General features: G+C 72.0%; 4 protein-coding genes across 5 annotated transcripts; all 4 read right to left on the bottom strand.

Annotated features, from left to right (window-relative positions):
* Positions 1–611: 611 nt before the first annotated feature.
* LOC125324866 (protein SCO2 homolog, mitochondrial) lies at positions 612–2,087 on the bottom strand. The gene is given in 3 exon segments (XM_048301325.1): positions 612–1,246; positions 1,248–1,393; positions 2,024–2,087. Coding segments are annotated over 2 exon segments (744 nt in total). The 5' UTR covers positions 1,386–1,393; positions 2,024–2,087; the 3' UTR covers positions 612–640.
* A 139-nt stretch (positions 2,088–2,226) lies between these two features.
* On the bottom strand, positions 2,227–6,352 carry LOC125325092 (thymidine phosphorylase). Of its 2 annotated transcripts, XM_048301809.1 has the most exons (9): positions 6,096–6,352; positions 5,484–5,686; positions 5,310–5,408; positions 4,668–4,797; positions 4,470–4,588; positions 4,065–4,227; positions 3,327–3,557; positions 2,546–2,686; positions 2,227–2,464 (listed from the first exon to the last, which is right to left on the bottom strand). In XM_048301809.1, exons 1-9 carry the CDS (start codon positions 6,220–6,222, stop codon positions 2,289–2,291), a joined length of 1,389 nt encoding a protein of 462 aa, XP_048157766.1. In that variant the 5' UTR covers positions 6,223–6,352; the 3' UTR covers positions 2,227–2,288. The 2 variants fall into 2 exon arrangements, with proteins under 2 accessions (XP_048157766.1, XP_048157765.1); XM_048301808.1 differs by having other exon boundaries at positions 5,310–5,686.
* Positions 6,353–6,956: 604 nt separating this feature from the next.
* On the bottom strand, positions 6,957–9,258 carry ODF3B (outer dense fiber of sperm tails 3B). The gene is made up of 7 exons (XM_048301902.1): positions 8,915–9,258; positions 8,745–8,842; positions 8,638–8,704; positions 8,142–8,243; positions 7,647–7,762; positions 7,159–7,296; positions 6,957–7,082 (listed from the first exon to the last, which is right to left on the bottom strand). The coding sequence occupies exons 1-7, from the start codon at positions 9,213–9,215 to the stop codon at positions 7,008–7,010; spliced, it is 897 nt and encodes a 298-aa protein (XP_048157859.1). The 5' UTR covers positions 9,216–9,258; the 3' UTR covers positions 6,957–7,007.
* A 1,969-nt stretch (positions 9,259–11,227) lies between these two features.
* On the bottom strand, positions 11,228–13,704 carry LOC125325359 (dromaiocalcin-1-like). Its single transcript, XM_048302310.1, has 5 exons — positions 13,590–13,704; positions 12,600–12,694; positions 12,339–12,515; positions 11,664–11,769; positions 11,228–11,376 (listed from the first exon to the last, which is right to left on the bottom strand). Exons 1-5 carry the CDS (start codon positions 13,654–13,656, stop codon positions 11,309–11,311), a joined length of 513 nt encoding a protein of 170 aa, XP_048158267.1. The 5' UTR covers positions 13,657–13,704; the 3' UTR covers positions 11,228–11,308.
* Positions 13,705–15,887: the final 2,183 nt, after the last annotated feature.

Genomic DNA, 15,887 nt, shown 5'->3' with positions numbered 1-15,887 from the left:
CTGGTGGGGGTCCCTCCACCCACGTTCTCCCCCTCATGGGACATACCCGGGGGTCCATGGGGGTCCCTCCACCCGCCCACCCAAAAACCTCTCCTCCTGACCATTCCTGGGGGGCACTGGGGTCACTCAGGTGTCCCCTCCCCACCGTGTGACACCCCTGGAGGCTGTAGCCCCCACCAGAGCTCTGTCCCTCCCCACTGGACACACGCGGGGGGCACTGGGGGCTGTCAGGTGTCCCCTTCCCACCGTGTGACACCCCTGGAGGCTGTAGCCCCCACCAGAGTTCTGTCCCTCCCCACTGGACAAACCCGGGGGGCACTGGGGACTGTCAGACATCCCCTCCCCTCGATGCCACCCCTCCCATCCCGGTTCCCTCGGCTCTCTCCCATTTCCCCCAGCCCCACTCCCGGCTCTATCCCTGTTCCCCCAGCCCCACTCCCGGCTCTATCCCGGTTCCCCGGCCCCACTCCCGGCTCTATCCCCGTTCCCCAGTCCCACTCCCGGCTCTATCCCCGTTCCCCCAGCCCCACTCCCAGCTCTATCCCGGTTCCCCGGCCCCACTCCCGGCTCTATCCCCGTCCCCCCGGCCCGCACCCCACACCACGCCGGGCCGCGTTCCGTCGGGCCGTCCCCGCCGCGTTTATTCGTCTCCCGCGGGCGGCAGCGGCTCGTAGGTGTCCATGTGTCCCCTGACGCTGCGCGCCAGCTCCTCGGCCGTGCGGGAGCGGCCGTAGCAGTCCCGGCAGAGCCCGTCGGGATCCACCAGGAACGTGAGCACCGAGTGATCCACCACGTAATCCCCGTCGGCGTCGCGGGGCCCGGCGCTCACGTAGACGCGGAAGGCTCCGGCCGCCGCCCGCACCTGCTCGGGGGTGCCGGTGAGCCCCACGAGGCGCGGGTGGAAGTCGCGCAGGTACCGCGCCAGCGCCGCCGCGTCGTCGCGCTCGGGGTCCACGGTGACGAAGAGCGGCTGCACGGGCGGCAGCGCCGGGTCCTGCTCCAGCAGCCGCACGGCGCGGCTGAGCTTCTCCAGCTCCTCGGGACACACGTCCGGGCAGTGCGTGAAGCCGAAGTACAGCAGCACCCAGCGGCCCAGGAAATCCGCCTTGCTCCGCGCCGCGCCCGCCGTGTCGCGCAGCTCGAAGTCGCCCTGGCCCAGCGCCAGCGCACGGAGCTCTCGGAGGCGGCGGGAGCGCCGCTGCTGCTCCTTCTGGTGCCGCAGGTACAGCCAGCCCCCCGCCGCCGCCGCCGCCGCCGCCCCCCGCCACCGCCAGCCGCTGCCGCAGCGGGAGCCGGGCCGCGCCGGGGGGCACGGAGAGGCGGCGGCAGGGCGGGCACAGCGCCGGGAGCAGGGGCTGGACGGGGCGCAGGGAGCGCAGCAGCATCGCCGGGGCTGGGGAGAGCGCGCACTGCGGTCAGGGGGGCGGCGGCGGCGGCCCCTGCCACCCTGCCCGGGGGGGGCTTTGAGCCCGGTCCTGTCCCCCAAGTGCGCTCTGAACCCTCATGCCACCCCTCCTGGTGCCCCCACTGTGCTCCCCAAATGTCCCCTGAGCCCTCCCTGCTCCCTCCTGATGCTCCCACTGTGCTCCCCAAATGTCCCTTGAGCCCTCCCTGCTCCCTCCTGATGCCCCTGGAGCCCCCACTGTGCTCCCCAAATGTCCCCTGAGCCCTCCCTGCTCCCTCCTGATGCCCCTGGAGCCCCACTGTGCTCCCCAAATGTCCCCTGAGCCCCCTAAATGCCCCCTGACCCCCACCCTGTGCCCTGCTGCTCTGGACCCCTAGACCTTCCCCCCAAATGCCCCCTGCCCCCCCTCCTGCTGCGCTGCGGACCCCCAGCCCTGACCCCCGCGTGCCCGCTGACCCCCACCCTGTACCTGCCATCCCTGGGCCCCCACTGCCCCCTCCTGCCGCCCTCTCACCGCCCCGCCCCGCTCCCCCAAATGCCCCCCCCCAAGCCCTCATCTCCCCCCTCCTGCGGCCCTCGGACCCCTCCCCATCCCCCCCAGTGTCCATCCCCGCTGACCTTTGACCCTCGCCCTGTGACCCCGCGCCCCGTCCCGCCCGGAGCGGCCGCGCCGCTGCCGCCGGAACCGGAAATGCCGGTAGGGGGGCGGGAAGGGGCGGGGCCGAGCCTGGAGGGGCGTGGTCAATTGGGGGCGTGGTCAATTGGGGGCGTGGCCATAGCCCCGCGCGTTCCCCGCTTCCACCGCTAGGTGGCGCCACGGCCCCGCGACCGCTCGTGAGGGGAGCCCGCGGGAGGGAGTCGCGACATGGCCGCAATATCGGGATCATCGCGGTTTATTGGGAGTCCCGGCACGGCCCGGTTCCGAGGGCAGGATGGTCTCGGCCACCAGCGGCGGCGGGTCTCGGGGGGGCTCCGGGCCGAGGCACAGCGCGTCCTGCAGCTCCCGCAGCCCCTCGGCGCCGAGGGTCCCCTCGTGGTGCACCCGCAGCCAGGGCTCGCCTGAGGGAGCGGGACACGGGGGCGACCGTGAGGGACAGCGGGGCGATCGGGGGCTTCGGGGGTCCCTGAGCCCCCCCTTACCTGCCCGCAGGTGCTGCCCGGTGCCCACCAGCAGCTCGGCGCCCACGCGGGGGTTCACGGCGTCCCCGGCCCGCGCCCGGCCCGCGCCCAGGCCGTGCAGGACCCGCGCCAGGGGCAGCGCCCGCACCTGCTGCACCCAGCCTGGGGGGACAGCGGGACAGAGGGACAGGGACACGGGGGTCAGGGACATGGGAGACCCCCAGGCTGGGGGGACAGGGGGACAGAGGGACAGGGACATGGGGGTCAGGGACATGGGAGACCCCCAGGCTGGGGGGACAGGGGGACAGAGGGACAGGGACACTGGGGTAAGGAACATGGGAGACCCCCAGCCTGGGGGAAAGGGGGAAAGGGGGACAGGGACACGGGGTCAGGGACATGGGGGGTCAGGGACATGGGAGACCCCCAGCCTGGGGGAAAAGGGGTCAGGGGGACAGGGACACGGGGGTCAGGGACATAGAGGGACATGGCGGGGACAGCTCCGGGATGTGGGGCAGGGGGCACAGGTGAGGAGCCCCAGAACAGGGGATTGGGAACCAGGCACCCCCGAGGCACAGGGTGTGGGGCAGGGGGGTTTGGGGACCCCCGAGGATGGGGGGCAGAGGTGTGGGGGTGAAGACCCCCAGGGGGGTCCTGAGCATCCCGGGGAGGGGCGGGGGGTGGGAAGGGGCAGGACGGGGCGGATGGGGCCACTGGGAATGGGGGGAACCCTCAGCCCCCCGGAGGGGGTGGAGGGAGGATGGGGGATTTGGGGTGGAGGATTTGGGGTGGGGGTCCCCCTCACCTTCCTGCAGCGCGGGCAGCTCCTCGCAGACCTTGGCCTCTCCCAGGAGCTGGCGGCGCTGGGCGGGGGTCCCGGCGCAGAGACCCCGGGCGGTGTCGGGGGGCACCCCCTGCGCCCCCAGCATGGCCTCGAACGTGCTCAGGGCCGACCCATCGTCCAGAGCCCGGGCCAGGCGCTCACGGCCCTGCTCGGCCCCCGCGGCCATCCCGCACTGCCACAGCAGCACCCCGCCTGCACCCCAAATCCGGGCACGGGCTGGGACCCACCCAGGGACCCCCCAAACACCGCCCCGCAGCCCCCCTGGGCACCCCCGCACCCCCCGCTCGGCCCTGCGGGACAGGGAGGGGGGGAGGGGGAAGGGGGACAGGGACCCCAGGAGGGGCTTAGGAGGGGACAGAGACTGTGAGGGGGACCCCGGGGTTAGGGGGTGCAGGGGGACCCGGGGTTGGGTGTCAGGACCGGACACAAGACCCCTATCTGTGGACCCGTGTCCCCCCCGTGTCCCAGGGCCGTGACCAGGTGCCACAGGTCGGGGTGTCCCCATTCCCTGTCCCCCGTGTCCCCCCGTGTCCCCCGCTGACCCAGGGCCGTGACCAGGTGTCGCAGGTCGGGGTGTCCCCATTCCCTGTCCCCCCGTGTCCCCCCGTGTCCCCCGCTGACCCAGGGCCGTGACCAGGTGTCGCAGGTCGGGGTGTCCCCATTCCCTGTCCCCCGTGTCCCCCCGTGTCCCCCGCTGACCCAGGGCCGTGACCAGGTGTCGCAGGTCGGGGGGGCCGCGCCCCCCCAGGCACTCCAGCGCCTCCAGCACCTCCAGCGCGTTGCCCACGGCGCGGCCCAGCGGCTGCTCCATGCGGGTCAGCAGGGCCGCCGTGCGGATGCCCAGCTGTGTGCCCACCTCCACCTGCGCGGGGACACGCGTGGGGTGGCGGGGACAGCGAGCAGGGGGAGTGGGCAGGAGAGCGGGCAGGGACAGGGACAGCGGGCAGGGATGGGGACGGGGCAGGGATACGGGACAAGCAGGGACAGGGAGAGCGGTCAGGAGAGAGGTCAGGGGCAGGGACAGTGAGGGGACAGCGAGCAGGGGCAGGTCGGGCAGGTCGGGCAGGTCGGGCGAGGGTCCCGGGGGATCCCGGGGGGTCTCACCAGGCTCCGCGCCAGCTCCCGCGCGCTCTCCTGGGTGGGGTACAGCGCGGCCCCCCCGAACTTCACATCGAGCACCAGCGCCGAGAGCCGCTCCGCCGCCTTCTTGCTGAGGATGGAGGCTGGGCCGGGCGGGGCGGGGGTCACCGCCTGCGCCCCCTCCCCGCGCCCTGCGCCTGCCCCGTCCCCGCCCGCCCGTACCGGTGATGAGGGCCGGGCTGTCCACGGTGGCCGTGACGTCGCGCAGCCCGTAGAGCACCCGGTCGGCGGGCGCCAGCTCCGCGCTCTGCCCCACGATGCAGCAGCCCACCCGCGCCAGGATGTGCCGCATCTGCGGGCCCCGGCGGCATCCCGGGGACGCGCCATTGGCACCCCATTGCCAGCCCAGAGGCACCCCGTTGGTATCCACACCCCACTGACACCCCACTGCCAGCCCACTGACACCCCGTTGGCACCCACACCCCACTGCCAGTCCACTGACACCCCATGGGCACCCACGTCCCACTGCCACCCTATTGACACCCCAGTGGTACCCACATCCCATTGGCACCCCGACGCCATCCCATTGGCACTCCATTGGCACCTGCACCCCGTCAGTACCCCATCGGCACCCAAAACCCACGGACGTCCCATCAGCACCCACCCCTCCCCTTCAGACACCATCAGCACCCCATGGGCACCCCACATCCCACTGCCACCTCGCCGGTACCCCCATTGCCACCCCATGGGCGCCCCACTGGCACCCCACACCCCTCTGGAGCCCCGGTGCCCCCAAGCCGGGTGCCTGCAGGGTGTTCCCGTCCCTCACCCCTCACCCCTCACCCCTCACCCCCCCTCCGTCACCTCCTCGGGGCTCTGGGAGACGCGGAAGCCGGGAATGGACTCCAGCTTGTCCAGGGTACCCCCGGTGTGGCCCAGCCCGCGCCCGCTGATCATGGGTACCTGGGGGGGGCACAGGTGGGCACAGGGAACTCGGGGACACCCCCCTGTCCCCGCGCCACCCCGGCTCCCCCTCACCTTGCAGCCACAGGCGGCCAGCGCGGGGGCCAGGGCCAGGCTGACCTTGTCCCCAACGCCACCGGTCGAGTGCTTGTCCACCACCAGCCCGTGCCAGGCGGGCGGCCAGGCCAGCGTCCGGCCCGAGCTGGCCATGGCCTGGGTCAGGGCCAGTGTCTCACCCGCGTCCATGCCCCGCAGCCGGATGGCCATCAGCATGGCACCTGAGGTGACAGCGTCCGGCCACATGTCACCTCCCTGGTGCCCTCCTGTGGAGCCCTGACCTGCCCCGTGGCACCCGGGGACACTCCGGGGTCACCTCAGTGCCCTCCCCAGGACCCCCCTGGCCGTGGCCCTCTGCCACGCCCTGGGGTCCCTCTCTTGTCCTCTCAGGGTGGGCCCCAGCCGTGTCCCCTGCCCAGGACCGCCCGTCACCTCCCGGGGTTTCCCTTGCAGTCCCCGCACTGCTGGCACCCCCCTGTCCCGGTGTCCCCCTGTGCCCGTGTCACTGCCCCGGCCATGTCCCCCCGGCTCTGCCCGCGCTCCCCGCCCCGTCCGTGTCCCATTGCCGCCTCCCCGGCCGCGTCCCCGCTCCACGGCCCCCGGGCTGTGCCCCGTCCCTCCCCCCCGCACCGATCTGTCCCTGCTGCGCGGTGCCCTCGGTGACGCCGCGCACGAAGCTCCGGATCTCGGCGTCCTCCAGGCGCTCCCCGTCCCGCTTCTTGCGGATCAGGCTGGGGAGGGGGGTCGGGGGGTCCATCCCGGTCCCGGACGGCTGGCACCCCGGTTCGGGACAGCCGGCACCGCGGTGTGGCAGCAGGGACACCCCGAAGTGGCACCGATGGCACCCCAGCCCGCACGGCCGCGCCCCGGTTGCTCGGAGCCGCCACCCCGAGCCCGCACGGCCGCGCCTTCCCCGGCGCTGCCGGGACCTGCCCGTGCGTGCCCCGTGCCCGCTGCCCGCGGGCGGCGAGGCGGCTCCGGCCGTGGACTCTGATCCCGGGGCAACGAACTGGGCACGGGAGACGCCGCGGCGGGGGGGAGGGTGACACGAGGGGGTGACACGAGGGGTGGCCCCCGGGTCCCTCATTCGCCGTGGACGCTCACAGGTGATGCCCGGGGGCTCTGCCCTGCCAGGGATCCCCCCTCCCATCCCGCAGATCCCACAGAACGCGGGATGTCCCCAAGGCGCGGTGCTGACGCGTGTCCCCTCCCTGTTCGGTGTCCCCAGAGCCCGCCATGCCCCGGGTCCTGGGTGGGATGGGATGAGATGGGGATGGGGATGGGGATGGGACTGGAGCAGGGAGAGGGTCGGCAGCACATCCCTCACCCCTGGCACGTCCCACCCCACCATGGGATCCCCCACTCCGTGGCCTCGCCAGGGCCTTCCTCGGGATGGGGGAAGGGCGGCTTTAGAGGGGGCCGGCGCCCCCCGCTCCTCCGCCCCTTTCCCGTGCGACGCAGCGGGACACCAGCAGAGCGAGCGAGTGTTGCTGCAGCTCGTGTTTGTCACAGGCGAGCAGTGTCACCCGCGTCCCCGCTCCCCTACAGGCGCGGGTCCATCACGGGGATCACCATTTCCGAGTGGCGCACGCCGAAGCTCTGTCCTTGTCTCTGGCCCTGCGGGGGGACAGAGGCCGTGTGAAGCTGGGGGGCTCTGCGTCCCTGTCCCCCGGCCGTGCCCGTCCCCGCTCACCTGCTGCGGGCTGTAGTCGCCGGGCCCGGGGGTGATGGAGGCCTGCCGGGGCCGGGGCCGCCCTGCCATGGTGCAGCGGGGGGCCCGGGCCATGTACACGTCGGTGTCCACGGTGTTGTAGTTCAGGGGTCCTGGGGTCTGCGGGGAGACTGGGGGGTGATGCGGCCCCCTGGACCCCGGTACCCCACACCCTCGGTACCTCGGACCCCCAGCACCCCACACCCTTGGCACCCCAAACCCCCGGACACCCAGCACCCCACACCCTTGGCACCCCAAACCCCCGGACACCCAGCACCCCACACCCTTGGCACCCCAGCCCTCAGACCCTGGCCCCCCACACCCTTGGTACCCAACCCCCCGACCCCTGGTACCCCAACCCCCCCGACCCCTGGTATCCCAGCCCCTTGGGACCCTGATGCCCCAGCTCCCCATCCCCCTGTCCCTCCAGCCCCCCATCCCGGTGCCCCCCAGCCCCCCCGGCCCCCCACCCTAATCTTGTAGTCGAAGATGCTGGGGCCGCGCCCCGTCAGGCTGTACTGGGGGGCCGATCTCTTGTTCACCAGGCCGGAGCCCATCACGGGCGGCAGCTGGTAGCTGGCAGGGCCTGGGGGGGGACACGGCTCAGGGGGACACGGGGGGTTCCCCCTCCCAGGGGTGGGGAGGGAAGGCTCAGCCCCGGGGTGCTGGGGGGGCTCAGCCCAGCCAGGGGATGTTGGGGGGCCCAGCCCAAGGAGGAGATGGGGGCCCGGCCCAGCCCAGGGGTGAGATGGGGATTCCAGCCCAGCCCAGGAGGAGTTTAGGGGGTCCCAGTCCAGGTGGGATCATGGGGGTCCCCAGCCCGGTCCGACACAGAAGGAACGAGGGGTTCCCAGCCCAGGTAGGGTTAGGGATAGGGATAGGGATAGGGATAGGGATAGGGATAGTGGGGGTCCCAGCCCAACCCCAGGGAGATGACGGGGTCCCATGGCCACCCCCTGTCCCACCTGGCGTCTCCTGGGGTGTGTCCGGGCGGCCGCGGAAGCTCATGGAGCAGGCGGGAGCCGAGGGCAGGGTCACCCTGTCCGCCCGCTCCGGGCGATAGTACGCTGCGGGGGCGGGGGTCAGCGGCGGGCGCTGCGCGGGGGTCCCGGCCCGGGGCTGCCGGCCCTCCCTCACTCCCTCCCTCACTTACTCATTCCCTCACTCCCTCACTCATTCCCTCAGTCACTCCCTCACTCCCTCACTCATTCCCTCACTCCCTCATTCCCTCCCTCCCTCACTTACTCATTCCCTCCCTCACTCCCTCACTTCCTCACTCACTCCCTCACTCCCTCACTCCCTCATTCCCTCCCTCCCTCACTCCCTCCCTCACTTACTCATTCCCTCACTCACTCCCTCACTCCCTCACTCATTCCCTCCCTCCCTCACTCCCTCCCTCACTTATTCATTCCCTCACTCCCTCCCTCACTCCCTCACTCATTCCCTCCCTCCCTCCCTCACCTGGCCCAGGTGTGCTGCTGGCCGGCCGGGCGGCGGGGCGGCCGCCCATGCTGAAGGCGGGCCCTCGCTGCTCGCCGCGGGCGGTGAAGCCGGCGGGCACCAGGTACTGGGGCCCGGGGGAGCGCGGCTGCTGGGAGCCCCCCGCCCGGTGCCCGAAGGTGTAGGCGGGGGCGCGGGGGGCTGGCGGAGTCATGCGGGTCGCAGCCTGCGGACGGACAGGGGGGCTCGGTGGGACGCGGCCCCCCCCGGCCCCGCTCTCCCTCGGCCCCGCACTCACCGATGCTGCCGGGCAGCTCGTACTTGGGCCCGGGGGTGCGGAACCTGGCTGAGACCGCCGTCCGGGGCCGGTGGGGTCTCCAGGGGCCCACCCAGCCCTCGCTGGACATGGGGGGCTCTGCTGGTGGCGCGCCCTCCCCAGGGCCCTCGGGGGGAGACGTGAGTGCCCGCAGCGCGGCTGCCCGGGCTGGACGGGGCGGCAGCAGCGGCGCCGGCGGTGGCGGTGGCGGCGGTGGTGGCGGCGGTGGTGACAAGTGACACTGCGGGGCCGCCGGCGCCGGCAGCGGCAGCGTGGTGGCCATGGTGTCACAAAGGCCGCGGGGTTCCAGGGCGGTGTCACCCCCCGCGCTCAGCACCCCGGGGTGACAACGGCGGCAGCGCCGCGGAACGAGCACCGGGAGCCCCATGGATACGGCCCGGCACCCCATGGATACACCCCAAGGGATACGTCCCGAAAATACACCCCATGGATACATCCTGAAAATGCACCCCATGGGTACATCCCAATGGCTATGTCCCGAAAATGCACCCCATGGGTACATCCCAGCGCCTCATGGATACATCCCAAAAATACACCCCATGGGTACATCCTGAAAATGCACCCCGTGAGTACATCCCAATGGATACGTCCCGAAAAAGCACCCCATGGGTACATCCCGAAAATACACCCCATGGGTACATCCCGGCACCCCACGGATACATCCTGAAAATGCACCCCACGGATACATGCCAGCCTCCCATGCATTCACCCTCCATAGCCGATATATGAACCCCCCGGAACCCCATATGCGACACCCCCCAGGACCCCATGGATGCATCCCAAAAATGCACCCCATGGATACAGCCTCGGCACCCCATGGATACATCCCCAAAATGCACCCCATGGATACATCCTGGCACCCCATGGATGCACCCCCCCATGCCCCGCATATGAACCCCCTAATCCCCATACATGACCCCCCCAGGACCCTATGGATACATCCCGGCACCCCATGGATTCACCCCATGGATACATCCCAGCACCCCATGGATAAACCCCTCGTACCCCACATGCGAACCCCCCAAACCCCATACATGACCTCCCCCCCAGGAACCTCCCAGGACCCCATGGATCCCTCCCAGCACCCTATACATGACCCCCCCAGCACCCCCCAGCCCCCCCAGGAGTCCCTGGCCCCGGGGCAGTCCCGGGGGGCTGCACCCCCTCATCCCCACCCCCATCCTCGGGCCAGCTCCGGCCACTCCTGCCCCGTCCCTGCTGGGGGGGACACGGGGACAGCAGGGGGGGACAGGAGGGACATGGAGACACAGGAACACAGGGATGGAAGGACTGGAGGGGACATGGGGCGACACAGGGACACAGAGGGGGATACGGGGACAGGGGCGACAGGAGGGGACATGGGGACACAGGGACACAGAGGGGGATATGGGGACACAGGGACAGTGGGGGACAGGGGAACAGGGAGGCGTGGGGGATATGAGTGACATGTGGGGGACACGGGGACATGGGGACACATGAGGGGAAATGGGAACACAGGGAGAGGGTGATGGGGGTGACGGGGGTGACTTGGATATGGGGACATGGGGGACATAGAGGGGGTCGTGGGGATGTGGGAACATGGGAACGGGGGGTGTGGGGACACAAGAGGGCGGAGGGACACGGGGGGACACGGGGGGGACACGGGGGACACGGGAACACAGAAACTGGCTGAGACCCCCAGGGGCTGCCTTGGGGACACGCCCTGCCCTTGGGGACACCCCCTGCCCTTGGGGACACCTCCGGTTGTGCCCCCAGGGGCTCCGGGGCCACGTGGGACGGGGGGTACCCGTCCGCTGTCGGTGTCACCCGTGGGGCACAGACGCAGAGAAGGGACACGGGGGGGTCCCGGTGCTTCGGCCGCTTTATTGGGGGGTTCCGCTGTCGGGGGGGGCAGGGGTCAGGTGTGGGGAAGGGATCCAGAGGTTGTGGGGCTGGAGGTGGGATTGGGGGGCTGGGGTTTGGGGGGTGGTCAGGGGGCTGCGGTTTGGGGGGTCAGGACGCAGGTTGGGGGACAGAAAATGTGGGGTTTGGGGGTCAGGAGACGGGATTTGGGGGGCGGGACATGGGGTTGTGGGGCCCATATAGTAGGGGGGTGGGTTGAGGACAGGTTTGGGGGGAAGGAAGTGGGGCAGGGGGGTGGGATTTGGGGGACAGAAGGTGGGATTTGGGGGGGCAGGAGGTGGAGTTTGGGGCACAGCAGGGCAGGACTGGGAGCAGGGTTTGGGATCCGGGATGGGGATTTGGGGTTTGTGGGGCAGGACATGGGGTGGGGGTCAGGCGCAGGGTCGGGGGGCTGCACAGAGGGGGGGGCAGCCTGCAGATTTGGGGGGCCGCGGGGGGCCGCCCCTCGCCCCCTTAGGCCGGGTATTTGCAGACGAAGGGTTTGCGCTCGCCACAGGCCTCGCCCTCCCAGGCCATGAACCCTGCGGGGACACGAGCCAGGGCTGGCACCGGGCACACCTGAGAGCCCTGAGCCCCCCGGACACCCCCTGGGCCCCCTGGACACCCCCAGACACCCCCTGAGCCCCCCGGACACCCCCTGAGCCCTCCGGACACCACTTGAGCCCCCCTGTGCCCCCCTGACCCTCCCTGAGCCCCCCAACCCTCGGGTGCCCCTCACCAGCTGTGTGCAGGGCTGTCCCATGGGACCATTGTCCCCATCCCAGGGACCCCCCCCCCCGCCCCCCGACCCTCCCTGGACCCCCCTCACCTGCCGAGTCCTCCAGGGCGATGCAGGGCTGGCCCTTGGGGCCATCGTCCCCGTCCCAGGCCCAGTAGCGCCACGGGGACCCGTCAGCCCAGAGCCAGGCCTGGCGCTGTGACGGGGACAGACGGCTCACACGGGGACAGGGGGACACGGGGGGACACGTGGGGAGGACAGGAGGGACGGGGGGACACCTGGGACAGGTGAGGCAGGCGGGACAGGGGGCACACAGGGGACGTGGGGGACACATGGCACGCACGGGACAGGTGGGCCGGGGGGATGGGGGGACACATGGGACACGTGGGGTGGATGGGACAGGTGAAAAGGGGACAGGGAGGACAGGAGGACACGGGGGGACAGGAGGACACGGGGGGGAACAGGAGGGACGGGGGGGAACAGGAGGGACGGGGGGGACAGGGGGACACGGGGGGACAGGGGGACACGGGGGGGACAGGAGGGACAGGGGTCACACAGGAGGACACGGGGGGACAGGAGGACACGGGGGGACAGGGGGACAGGGGGACAGGAGGACACGGGGGGACAGGGGGACAAGGGCACGTGTAGCAGCGCAGGCAGGGGTCACACAGGGGACGGGCAGGGGTCACACAGGGGACGGGCAGGGCCACCAGGATGGCACATCAAGGTGTGGCACCCAGGTCCGGGCCCCGCCAGGCCACGCACCCGCCGGCGCAGCCCGATCCAGACGCCGTCCTCCCGGTCCCGGTCCCGGTCCTTGTCCCGCTCCTCGTCGTCCTCTCCCCGCCGCGGCCGCCGGGCGATGAAGGCGGCGAGCGCCCGGTGCTCCTCGGGGCTGTGCAGCGATGCCAGGTGGCCCCCGCCGGTGGCCTGGCACCACGCCTGGGGACACGGCCACGTCCGGACGGGGGTCCTGGGGGACCCCCAGCACCCCCCTCACACCCCCCGCCCCCCAGCAGCACCCACCTCAGCCTTCCTCCAGCTCAGCTCCTGCCCGAAGTAGCCGTAGCAGTGTCCCCCGAAGGACAGCCACCCCCGGGGACACCTGGTGGCCTGGGCCCCTGGGGGGGTGGGGGTGTCACTGCGAGCCCCCCAAACCCGGCTGGGGCCCCGCGGGGGCGGCTCTGGGGTGGGGGGCCTGTTTGGGGGGCTGAGGGTGGGGGAAAGGGATGGGGGTGGGAGGCAGAGGGGGGGCTGGGGGCGGTTTGGGGGATCAGGAGGGTGTGGGCGGGGGGTCTGTGTGAAATTTGGGGGTCTCAGCGTGCAGTTGGGGGGGGGGTCTCAGGGTACAGGGGGGTCTCAGGAGGCAGTTTGAGGGATCAGAGTGCAGCGAGGGAGGTTGGGGTGCATTTTGGGGGTCTCAGGGAGCAATTTGGGGGCCTCGGGGTGCAGTTTAGGGGATCAGGGTGTATTGGGGGAGGTTGGGGTGCGGTTTGGGGGTCTCAGGGAGCAATTTGGGGGTCTCAGGGTGCAGTTTGGGGGTCTCAGCGTTCGATGAGGTTCTCAGGGTGCAGTTTGGGGTTCTCAGGATGCGGTTTGGGGTTCTCAGGATGCAGAGGGGGAGGTTGGGGTGCATTTTGGGGGTTTCAGCGTTCGGGGGGTGTCTCAGGGTGCAGTTTAGGGGATCAGGGTGTATTGGGGGAGGTTGGGGTGCAGTTTGGGGGTCTCAGGGCGCAGTTTGGGGTTCTCAGGATGCAGAGGGGGAGGTTGGGGTGCGGTTTGGGGGTCTCAGGGAGAAATTTGGGGGTCTCAGGGTGCAGTCTGGGGGTCTCAGCGTTCGATGAGGTTCTCAGGGTGCAGTTTGGGGTTCTCAGGATGCAGAGGGGGAGGTTGGGGTGCATTTTGGGGGTCTCAGCGCTCGGGGGGGGGTCTCAGGGTGCAGTTTAGGGGATCAGGGTGTATTGGGGGAGGTTGGGGCGCAGTTTGGGGGTCTCAGGGTGCGGGGGGGGGTCTCACCCGGCAGGGAGGGGGGCAGCACGAGGCACCCCAGCAGGCAGAGCCCCAGGAAGGCGGCGGGACCCATCTTCACCCTTCCTGCAAGGGGGGGGGCTGCAGGGGGCACCCACCCCTGCCCCGGCACCCCCCACCCAGCACCCACCGCCTCCTCCAGCACCCCCCGAGAGCCCCCCACCCCAGGACGTCCCCAGCGCCGCTCACCCAGCACCCCCCACCACCTCCTCCAGCCCCCCCAGGACCCCATTGCCTCCCCCCGCGCCCCCCACAGCAGCACCTTCAGCCCCCCAGCACCCCCCCAGCACCCCCCAGCACCCCGGCACCTCGGCAGCTCCCGCAGCGGCTGAGCGGGACAGGGACACCCCGACACCTTTATAGGCGCCGAGGGGTGCGGGGGGGGCCGGGGGCACCCACTCGTGGAGCCGCGGGCGCCACATCAAAGGGACAGTGACGCTGGCACCGTCCTGGGCACCGCCCGGGACACCCATCCCGGCCCCCCCGAGCCCCCCGGTGCTGCCCCCGCTCCGGGGGTGCCAGGGCAGGGACCCCCGGGGGGAGCGGGGTTGGGGTCCCCGGGGTCACCCTGACAGCACCCGGGGGTCCCGGCGGGTTCTGGGGTCACCCCACGGGGGGATGGGGGTCACCCACCGGCGACGGGGGGGTCACGGCCACTGCTCCGTGTGAGACCCCCCCCCCTCCGCCGGGACGGGCATGGAGATGGGACAGGACACGGGGGGGACACGGGGGGACACGGGGGGCATCCCCGGGGACACGGGGGGCACGGGGGGACACGGGGGGGACACGGGGGGGACACGGGGGGGGACACGGGGGGGACACGGGGGGCATCTCCGGGGACACACGGGGGGGACACACGGGGGGGGCACGGGGGGACACGGGGGGGGACACGGAGGGGACACGGGGGGGGACACGGGGGGGACACAGGAGACACGGAGGGACACGGAGGGACACGGGGGGGGACACGGGGGGCATCCCCAGGGACACGGGGGGGACACACGGGGGGACACGGGAGACACGGAGGGACACGGAGGGACATGGAGGGACACGGGGGGGGACACGGGGGGCATCCCCGGGGACACGGGGGGGACACACGGAGGGACACGGGGGGGACACGGGGGGGATCCTCGGGGGCGTGCCTCCCACCCTGACTGGGGGGAGGGGGGGAAGGTGCCGGGGGGTGCCGGGCCCGAGGCTGGGCTGGGATCTGATAAGGGATCTGATAAGGGATCTGATAAGGGAGGGGGAGCGGCTGCGGCGGACACGGACCGAGGGACAAACAGAGGGACACGGACCGAGGGACACGGACGGATATCCGAGGGACAAACCAAAGGACACGGACCGAGGGACACGGGCGGCCACGCACCCACCGGTGTCCCCGAGGTCCCCAGGACAGTCCAGGGCCCGGCCCCGAGACCCCCCGGCCGTGGGGGCTCCGGGGAGGACAAAGCCCAGCGTGGGGACAGGGGTGAGCCCCGGCACGGGCTCGGGCTGCGGGACACGGCCCCGGTGCCGCGGGGGCCGGGTGACCCCACGGGACGCTGCCCGGGCGGGGGGTGCCCGCGGGGCCGGGGTCTCCGTCCCTGTCCCCTGCCTGGCCCCTCTCCTGTCCCCCGTCCCTGTGCCCGCTCTGCCCGCTCTGCCCGCTCTCTCGGGGGGTCCCTTGGCCCCTGTCCCCTCTCTGGGACTGTCCCCGTGCCCGGCCTGGCCCCTCGCCCGCCGCTGGCTCCGGGCTGGCGGCGCCGGGTGCGGGTGGCGGCGGCGGGGAGGGAGGGAGGGGACGGTGCCAGCGCGGTGCCACCCGGGGCGCGGCGACCCCCGGGCCGGACACGGCCGAAGGGCTCTGCGCAGGGCCCGTCCGAGCCGCCGTGCCCCGCTGGGCACCCCCGTCAGCGGCTGGGATGGGCACGGGGCCGGGATGGGCACGGATCACTGGGGTGGGCACGGATCACTGGGGTGGGCACGGATCACTGGGGTGGGTACGGATCACCCGGGTGAGCACGGATCAGCGGGATGGGCACGGATCAGCGGGACGGGCACGGATCAGCGGGACGGGCACGGATCACCGGGACGGGCACGGATCCCCGGGATCACCGCCCCAGCTTTTGATGCCCCCGTGGTGCCCTGGCCGGTGCCCACCGGGCCCCCCCCATGGACGCACCCCATGGACCCCCCGGGGGTCCCTGCCCGGCGCGGGGGTCCCGTGGCGGTGGCACAGCGGGGTCACACCAAGAGCCTTTATTGGCAGCAGGTCCAGGGCAGCGACCCCCGGCCCCGGCCGGAGCC

This window comes from Corvus hawaiiensis, chromosome 4, assembly GCF_020740725.1.
Source record: "Corvus hawaiiensis isolate bCorHaw1 chromosome 4, bCorHaw1.pri.cur, whole genome shotgun sequence".
In the NCBI taxonomy this organism is placed as follows: Eukaryota; Metazoa; Chordata; class Aves; order Passeriformes; family Corvidae; genus Corvus; species Corvus hawaiiensis.
This window is presented reverse-complemented; position numbering and strand designations above follow the sequence as displayed.

What these genes read in the sequence shown, in the direction of transcription:
- LOC125325092 (XM_048301808.1), bottom strand. Translation starts at nt 6,222, where the DNA reads ATGGACCCCCCGACCCCCCTCCCCAGCCTGATCCGCAAGAAGCGGGAC. An exon ending in ACACCTGGTCACGGCCCTGG is followed by an intron (nt 3,558 to 4,064) that starts GTCAGCGGGGGA and finishes TTTGGGGTGCAG; the next exon opens with GCGGGGTGCTGCTGTGGCAG. An exon ending in GCTGCCCGCGCTGCAGGAAG is followed by an intron (nt 2,687 to 3,326) that starts GTGAGGGGGACC and finishes CTGTCCCCCCAG; the next exon opens with GCTGGGTGCAGCAGGTGCGG.
- ODF3B (XM_048301902.1), bottom strand. Translation starts at nt 9,215, where the DNA reads ATGGCCACCACGCTGCCGCTGCCGGCGCCGGCGGCCCCGCAGTGTCAC. An exon ending in CGAGCTGCCCGGCAGCATCG is followed by an intron (nt 8,843 to 8,914) that starts GTGAGTGCGGGG and finishes GTCCGTCCGCAG; the next exon opens with GCTGCGACCCGCATGACTCC. An exon ending in CCGCGCTCCCCCGGGCCCCA is followed by an intron (nt 8,705 to 8,744) that starts GTACCTGGTGCC and finishes CGCGGCGAGCAG; the next exon opens with CGAGGGCCCGCCTTCAGCAT.
- LOC125325359 (XM_048302310.1), bottom strand. Translation starts at nt 13,656, where the DNA reads ATGGGTCCCGCCGCCTTCCTGGGGCTCTGCCTGCTGGGGTGCCTCGTG. An exon ending in GCTGCCCCCCTCCCTGCCGG is followed by an intron (nt 12,695 to 13,589) that starts GTGAGACCCCCC and finishes CCACCCCCCCAG; the next exon opens with GGGCCCAGGCCACCAGGTGT. An exon ending in CGCCCTGGAGGACTCGGCAG is followed by an intron (nt 11,377 to 11,663) that starts GTGAGGGGGGTC and finishes GTGTCCCCGCAG; the next exon opens with GGTTCATGGCCTGGGAGGGC.